At 40.7% G+C, this 8826-nt stretch overlaps 1 protein-coding gene across 1 annotated transcript; it reads left to right on the top strand.

The window, feature by feature from the left end:
• Window positions 1-3194: 3194 nt before the first annotated feature.
• LOC147860194 (uncharacterized) lies at window positions 3195-6893 on the top strand. Its single transcript, XM_087324796.1, has 6 exons — window positions 3195-4654; window positions 5280-5444; window positions 5545-5652; window positions 5786-5892; window positions 6107-6199; window positions 6543-6893. Exons 1-6 carry the CDS (start codon window positions 3230-3232, stop codon window positions 6850-6852), a joined length of 2208 nt encoding a protein of 735 aa, XP_087180922.1. The 5' UTR covers window positions 3195-3229; the 3' UTR covers window positions 6853-6893.
• The last annotated feature ends 1933 nt before the right edge of the window (window positions 6894-8826 follow it).

Raw genomic sequence — 8826 nt, 5'->3', positions numbered from 1 at the left:
CTCCCTACACCCATACTTCATGTGCCTCCCTCTAGTCTACAAAGTGCACATCACCTTTATACCTTTACATCTTACTTTTCCTCCTTACATTTGTCTATTATTCCTATGTTACAATTTTCCTAAGTTCACGTGCAATGTTGCACATCTTGCTTTATTCCTCCCGCTCGGGTTTTCTCACCATCCTCACGACAACGTACTCATGGATTTTCTCGACAACATACGCACATACACTCACTTATATGAATCTACACTTAAAAACAGAAAAAATAATTGCATATTGTGAAATGCACATAAAGAGACTCCAAAACAACTTACTTAGCTTCTTGCTCAATTTATAGTCGATACAAAGGTACCCATTTAGGTTGACTTAGCTACATGTTGCTAAAAAGGGTGTGCTAAAAGGGTGGCACAAAGGAACACATACACACCACATTTCCCCCCTGAGAGAAACAAGGAGGTTTATGACATGGGGAATGAACGAGGGTCTAAAGATGGGCTTGGGGTGGCATAGGGCTTGATGCAAGCAACATGAGTGGAGGTGAATCAGCCATTGGAATCGCGTCGGAGCAAGTACGTAGTGGATCTTATGGCACAAACTACAATGAATGGGCTGACCCATCGGTGCATGAGGGATTTTTTGAGACCGCGTCACCGGACTAGGAAGTAAACGAGAACTTTGGTTCCATTAGCATAAGTTGGGGTAATTCAACCTTGTAGTGCCGCTTTTGGCGATGTTGTGTGACTTGTAGGTTTCGAAAGTTGGCTTGTCGAAGGAGGGGAGCATCTTTTGGAGATAGAATCCCCTAGTGGCACTATCCATGTTGACAAGTTTGGAATGGACGTCAATGGAAGATTCTAGTGGGAGGCGAGGGTCACGCCCATAGAGTGCTCGAAAAGGGCTAATCCGTGTTGACGCTTGTACGGATGTATTGTAAGCGTTGGTGACGAAAGGCAAGATTTGATCCTAGGTTTTGTGGCATGGATTGATGTAAGAGGCAATCTCTTGCTTGAGGGTCTTGTTGAGGCATTCAACGAGGCCATTTGTCTAAGGATGGTATGGGGACGTAAGCACAAGCTGGACACCTAGTTGAGCTACAACGGCGTTGAGGACATCTCCATGGAACTACTGGCCCTGATTAGAATCAAATAATAGTTGGACGGGGCTAGTGACGAAAAACGAGCTAACAATTGGCAGATGGAGATCAAGCACTCTTGTGGACTTATGGCCACCTGGACTTGGATGAGGTGGGGGACAAGGGGGATATCATGTAGGACGGGGATTGGGGGAGCTTGTGGGACAAGAAGTTGGTGAGTAACGAAATCAATTATAGTGCAATGCTTGGGGAACCAATTGCAACCTAAGGCAAGGGGGAAGAGTTGGTGGGGCAAGACATAAAAGTGGTGTGAGAAAGTGAGATTGCTTAAGGTGACGGTGTAACAGGCTTGCGTGCGAGAGTGGTATAGATGTTGGTGATCGCCAAAAAGGATTTGGATGGAGGGAGCGGTGGATGTCTAACTAGTGAACTAAGGCGACACTAATGGAAGAGATAATACTGCCAAAGTCTAACAAGATGGTGTGGGTGAAGTGATTGATGGAGGCAAGAGCGGTGCATACCTGCGGAGTGGAAGAGGCGGATGCTTGGACGTGGGGGGTTAGCTCTTCCATCAGCACCCTAGAGGCAAGTTTCAAGAGCTGATTTGAAGCATAGCATTGAAGAAGACTTGTAAGAGCTGCTCCATTTGGAAGTAGTGTGATTGCTCATGAGGTTGCGGGAACTCAGGTTGCATAGGGATATTGTCTTTTACAGTGACGGGAGGGAGTTGGGATGCCATGAACGAGGTGTTAGCAGCTAAAATTTTACCCCGCATCTCCACCAATATGTGAAATGCACATAAAGAGAGTCCAAAACAACTTACTTAGCTTCTTGCTCAATTTATAGTCAATACAAGGTACCCATTTAGGTTGTCTTAGCAACATGCATGCTAAAAAGGGTGTGCTAAAAGGGTGGCACAAAGGAACGCAGGCACACCACAATATATATACACATACATAATTTTATACATTCCCAAATACATACATATATCTACATACATTATAAAAATTAACACATAAAACACTACAAGCCAACACACATACACGAAAGATATAGGTGAACATTTGCATACTTTTATCCAAAACAGGCCCATGGTTCATGTGCACCCCATCAACACCTACATTTTCTACAAGGGAAACTCCAAGTTCTCTTACACATTCATGTGCGACATTATTGGCACACAAATGCATGTCAACTCAAACGCACATCACCCGCAATCCATTATTATCGACGCCATCTTCCTTGGTTGGGGTCCTTGGTGTTCCCACTTGACATTCACAAAATTTCTCATAGGTTAAACCCATAACTTGGTTGTTGAGTGTCATATCCATCAACACCCACTTGGGATCCATGTTTTATTCTATGTGAAATTATAATGTGTAAATTGGTTCAACCATCTCCTTTGGCTTTGACCGGAGTGTATGTTGTCTTCGTTCGCTTTCTCAAGTCTTTCTGCCTCTTAGTGAACACTTCTTGCACATCCGGTCTCTTCCTTTTCTGATAAACAAATGCTTATAGTTTGGACACGAAGCCTCAACTATTCTTGTTTTGGTATCGACTAGATCATACCATAATTTCATGGATTAAACTCTTGGCTCTGCCATTCTTGCATCTTCATCTGTCCAAATCTTTCTTTTATCTACATCTCCAAGGATCGTTAGGTAAAACTCAATTTGATTTGATTGGCCAGATTGTGCATATCTCCCCTTCCTACACCAACCAATGGGTTTATCCCACCTTCTATAAAGGTAAGCCCAAGCCGTTTGTGAGTGTGACATGAGTAAGTACATATATGGCGTTGTCTTTAAAGAAGACCAAGTCTTGTTTGAGTGACTCTAACGAACCTGCATAATGTCTAAATGGATGATGGGTGGTTTACATGTGGAGACAAGCGGTGGAGGTGGTGGGTTCGGTTCGGTTCGGTTCGGTTCGGTTTGTAAGGAAAGATTTCCTTGAATTTGATTGAGAATTATCTATGTATGTATGTATCTTCTTTTGTGGCAGTCGTGTGTGTGTGTGTGTGTGTTCTTCCGCTTCCGAGCCCATCAACGATCGAGCGTAAGAGCAAAAAAAGAAAACACAGAAACAGAGTAAAGAAATAAGAAAGAAGGGTCGAGGAAGTGAAGTGTTATACCATGTTCTCCAAGCATATCTTTTGCTTTGGCCTCACCATCATCCAAAGCAATGAGAAACAATCAGAGCTATGTAACAACAGAGCAAAGCTCCATGGAAACTCCTCAAAGGTAACTTCTTCTTCTTCTTCTTCTTCCTCATCTTCAATCATAGAAGATGAAAACCCACAAGTAGCTCCTATAGAGAAAACCCGTGATGGGTATGATGAACTTCAAGCCCTGATCGTCTCTGCACCTTATGAGAGCAAAAGTACCAAGGTTCTCTTCAAGAATACTACCAATGCAACGAAAAACCTCCCTACTCTGCTCGAGAGGGAAGCTCTTGCAATTGAAGGTTCAGATTCTTCACGGCTTCATCGGAGTGAAGCCATGGATGAGCTTCTAGACCTTCTTGAATACAAAGGCGTCCCTCCAGGCTATGCTTTTGAGTTCTTGCGCCACTCTGCTGACCTCATTGATGACCTCATCTGTCTCGGGAACACTGCACTCGAGTCAAGGTCTTTGTCTGGGTGGTCATGCGACACCAGGTCTTCTTCAGGTTTGCGTGATCGATCGATGTTAGGATTAAGGTTAGGCTTGGGATCAAATTTAGCATTAGGACTTGGGTTAGGAGTCAAAGGAGACCCAAAAATAGAGATAGGGTCTGATTTAGAGTTAAGGTTTGGGTTACGTAACACAGGGGACCCAGAAATGGGCATCTTTCACATGAACAATCGAAGGCGATTCCAGAAATCAAGTGGTTTTCAGCAAAAAGATGGTTCTTTCCCATCTATTGTGTCATACTTTGCCGAGCAAGCGGGCATCCCGAGGCTCGTGTACTACTTCTACTTGCTTCGAATGAAGGCACCCGACATCGCCAAAGTTCTCCCTTTCGTTGGGAAACGCATCGACACCGTCATGGCCAAGGTAGAGTTTTTGCGAACAATAGGTGTGAAATCAAGCTCTTTGCCTTCAGTACTCGCCAATTGGCCGCAACTTTTTACGTATGAATGCGACCAATTAGCTCTTGTTGAAGAATTCCTGAAAGGTCTTGGATTCACACACAAAGAGTTGGGAAAATTTGTGCAAAAGCATCCACAAATCCTTGGCCAAGATATCTCGAAGGATCTGAGGCCGAATGTAGAGTTTCTGGAGGATCTTGAAGTGCCCTTGGAGTATGTAAAGAAACTCATCATTCGGCATCCAATGTTGATTCTTAATGGAGCCGAGAAAAGCTTAAGGGATCTTATTGCATGTTTGGAAAGCATTGGTGTGAGGAGGAACCATATAGGTCCCCTACTTGCACGGAGACCAGCACTTATTTCAAGCAATGTTCAGAAAGATGTATGGCCTGTCGGTGACTATCTTAAGTCTATTCATGCTACTGCAGATGATATTGATAAAATCATCACGTCCTTCCCTAGGCTTTTTCGATATAATCTCGACCAGGTAGTTATCTTGTTTTCTACGTATCATAAGATGCTTTCATTTCACTCACCATAAAACTGGATTCTTTAATTGTATTCTACGACCATAAATCTTATGTCTAAATATGTCTAGTTTCAAGATTGGACTGGAAATCTCAAATCCAACCTTCAAAGGTAACATGTTCATGCATTTGCAAATGTGTGCTTGTATATTGTGAACGTGAAGCTACTGCAGTTTAGTCATAAGATTTATGATGTGCAATATTACCACAGATATCACAATAAGTATGTTCCAAGTTTAAAATTGGATCTTAAAATTTCGGAATCTCGAAAACCAACATATATGCACTGCCTATGTGAGGCGTGTCATCATATATGCGTGTATTTGTTAACATGGAGACTACACATAATCATGAGATTTGATGGCCATAAATCTCAAGTCAACACAGATCTAGTTCAAGATTAGATGGAAAATTTCAAATCCACCTCTAAAAGAAACAGTGTGTTTTCCATTGCGTGTGAGTGCGCATGCATGTGTGATCATATATGTATGTATGCATTTCTGAGCTTGTATGCATGTATCGGTGATTGTATATATCTGTATTTTCGATATATATTTATATAAATATGCTCTTTTTTTCAACTAGGATTTCCAACCAGCGGTTTTGCAATTGGAAAATCTTGGTGTAGACTCAATTTTAATGGGAAAGCTTTTCCGAAGGCATCCTCAACTGCTTAAAAATCGTCTCAATTTTGAGGCGAAGACCGATTTCCTGGTCAAACTGGGGCTTCCAAAGAAAGATCTCGGTAAGGTGAGTTTGAAGCTTCATTGTAAAATGTTTAGAGATACATCTATATATATATATTTAGGATCTGATTTCGTTGTTTTTTGACTATATGAATTCAATAAAGGTTATATATAATGCACCACAATTACTTGGTTTGAGTGTGGAGGAGAAAATTCAACCAACCATACAGTTCCTTGAGAGCCTTGGCATAACTGGGTCATCTTTGCTTAAGGTCTGGAAATATTTGCAACACAATTATCATTAGGGTAGAGTTCCTTCAAAAAATTTGTTTATTTATACCTAGAAGAAATTCTGGATGTATTTTGACATTTTTTGAAGAGAAAAACCTTGTGTGACTTCAATAGGTTATCAAGCGGAAGCCTATGATTTTAGCTCATAGTATTGAGACAAAGCTTCAAGCAAATACCGAGTTTCTTGAAAGTTTGGGAATCAAGCGTGAGATTATTGGCAAGTAAGAAAAATATTTGTGTGAAAACTGAATAGGTCTCTTAATACTAAAAACTTATTTTATCAATATATTTAGTATTGATTTGTGAGAGATGCTATACTTTTAACAGTTTCCATGAATTTACTTCTTTGGATTTCCCAAGAATGCTGCTTGCCTTAGTCTTATGTAGAAAAGATGCATGCCTAACCAAATTGTTTTATGTGAACCTTTTGCATAGGCTGGTTACACGACATCCACAACTTCTGACGTTAAGTGTTGACAAGAACTTGAATCCCACGGTCATGTATCTTATGGAGTTAAACTTCACAAGGTAAGATATAATTCTAGCTAGGACATCACGTAACATTCAAACATACAAAGAAGAAAAAGAAAGAGAGAATTGAAAACAATAAAAAGGGAAGAGAAAATCCATGAACTTTGACAAACATGTTTTCGGGACAACCCCTCTATATTTATATAGTAGCTTGTTGTTTGTTGGTTCTCAATGTTCAATCGTTTTTGGTTAATGTATGATTTTTACAACTCTAGATGAACTTCTTTTTTAGATTTTTTTGCATTAAGGAGACCGAATGGGTTTCATTCATTTTGTGTCATAACCATGCTGATAATCAATGTTTGTTCTCTAAAGTATTATTGTTGTTTAAATATACTAGGGAAGAGGTTGTCGATATGGTGAGAAGATTGCCATCTCTTCTTGGATTTAGCATTGTTACTGTACTTCAACCAAAGTATAGTTATCTTGTCGAAGTAATGCAGAGGTCACCTAAAGAACTTGTAAGATTTCCCCATTTCTTTAGCTATAGTCTCGAGAAGAGGATTATCCCAAGGCACCAAGTTGTTGGCGAGGCAAGCCAATTATCCCGTTCTTTAAGCAATTTGTATGGATGCAATGATGCCCTTTTTGAAAAAAAATTGTATAGGTGGAAATTAGTGTCAAAAACTACCAAATCATGTAATATCTAAAGCTCTATTTTAACCCCACCAAGTAATCCAGACTTCACGAAGAGAGAGTTTGTACATAATTACCCTTGTTCTCAAAACAAACATTTCCAAACTACAATTTGTTTATAGTCTCCACATTTGTCCCATGGCATGATACATTGACGTTGCAAAAAGGCCTCATTTACAGAGGAATGTAGTGATGCATCATGAAACAAATGTGTTGCATCCCATCTTCCAAACCACTTTATCATTTCTAGGACAGAGCATCGATGCATAGAGACGGAGTCGGTCGATAGGGTCGGAATGAGATGAACTGAAATGGAGACAGTTGGATAGGGTCGGACAAACGAAGACAAAGACGACAAGCGACGCACAGTGATGAAGACGTGGATGATAGACAATTGACGGCCGAGTAGGAGACGCCAGATGATGGTTGACTAGTGTTGGACAACAACGAAGGAGCCGAAGACGGAGATGGCGATGAAGTCGTTGAAAACAACAGACGAGAACATAGACAGAAACACCGGGACGACAGTCTAAACGAGTTGGACACAAACAGATTGATGGTTGGATATGCGGCTTAATAACAGACGAGCCAGATTGATCAAATAGGACCGGATCAGACAACAAAGAGGGACTGGAGTGGTCGGATAGTGGCCGAAGAGTGGCTAGAGAGTGGTTGAACAATTGTTGGAGCAGCCGAACAACAGCCAAAACAACGACACCAACTGAGACAATGACTAGACAATGATGAAGATGGTCGTCGAAACGATGGGCCGGATAGCGACAGAGCCGAAGACACAAATCCAGTCACCAACACAGACGGACAGATGATGACAACGACATAAAAGAAGATGTAGAAAAGAAGAAGAACCAGAGAAAATGCATACGAGAAGATGAAGAAGAAAAGAAAGAGAAGAAGATGAAGAACACAAGGAGGAAGAAACGATAGATCTTGGACACAACACAAAAGAAAAAGAAGAAACTTTAAGAGAAAGATTGCAAGAGAAGGAAAGAAGAGGAGTAGAGAAGCGGGATCAAAAAGAAGAAAGAAAGAAGAAAGAGAGAAGGAAGAAGATGCAGAGAGACAGAAACTTTAAGAGAAAGATTGCGAGAGAAGGAAAGAAGAAAGGCGAAGAAGGAGAAACAGAAGCAAACGAGTTAGAAGAAGAAACACAACATTGTCACTTATTAGAACCAAACGAATTTGTTGAAAGAGATGATGATGAAGAAAAAGAAACAATTGTCGAAGAAAAAGATAGAAAAGGAGAGAAGAAAAAGAGAGGCGTGTAGGAGAAAATTTTAGAAATTTGAGGGCATTTAAGCATATTTCATTAAGGGCATGTGAGAAAATTTTAATATTGCAAGGGCGTAACAACAAATTTTATAAGCATGGGGGTACATAATACAATTTTAAAAACTCAATGATATTCCAAAATTTTGAAAATGCGAAACCACTTACATAAAATCAACGAGAGGAAGAATACACATACAACATTTTTTGAAGACCCGAAGGATGATACCAAAGTTCGTGAGCTGACAAAATGGGAATGTTTGTGTTGAGGAAGATTTGTTCACCAAAGGAAATGTTCGGGTCAAGCGTTTTGATCGAGGGAGTCCATCGCAGAGAAGATCGATGGAGTTCCGGTCAAACAAGATATTGAAGATGATGATCCAGGCATGTGGATCAACGTGCAAGACACTGTCCCACGGGCGTGCTATATTGTGTTACCGTACGAGATGTACGAAGATTTGAGAATGACAAGTGAGGGTGAAAGAGTATAGTGTTGATGTGTATGCGTAAATGTGTACTAGTGAAATTGTGAGTGTGAGTAGATACGTATGTGGACACATGCACATGTGGACAAATAAAAAGAGGTGTGAGTGAGTGATTAGTGTGGATGGCCAAGGGGCATGTACCCTTGTGTATGTATCTACCCCCCACTTTGTACTATTTAACCCCCTTATGGGGAATGAATGAAACATAAGAAAAGA

Source organism: Azolla caroliniana, unplaced genomic scaffold (genome assembly GCF_043228905.1).
Source record: "Azolla caroliniana isolate FFs.n. ecotype wild unplaced genomic scaffold, voAzoCaro1.0.p SCAF_9, whole genome shotgun sequence".
Taxonomy (NCBI): Eukaryota; Viridiplantae; Streptophyta; class Polypodiopsida; order Salviniales; family Salviniaceae; genus Azolla; species Azolla caroliniana.
The sequence above is the reverse complement of the archived record's forward strand: the minus strand, read 5'-3'. Positions and strand labels throughout refer to the sequence as shown.

Coding starts and splice junctions, on each gene's coding strand:
- LOC147860194 (XM_087324796.1), top strand. CDS start 3,230: ATGTTCTCCAAGCATATCTTTTGCTTTGGCCTCACCATCATCCAAAGC. Junction 5,445..5,544: donor CAAAGAAAGATCTCGGTAAG/GTGAGTTTGAAG, acceptor AATTCAATAAAG/GTTATATATAATGCACCACA. Junction 5,893..6,106: donor AAGCGTGAGATTATTGGCAA/GTAAGAAAAATA, acceptor CCTTTTGCATAG/GCTGGTTACACGACATCCAC.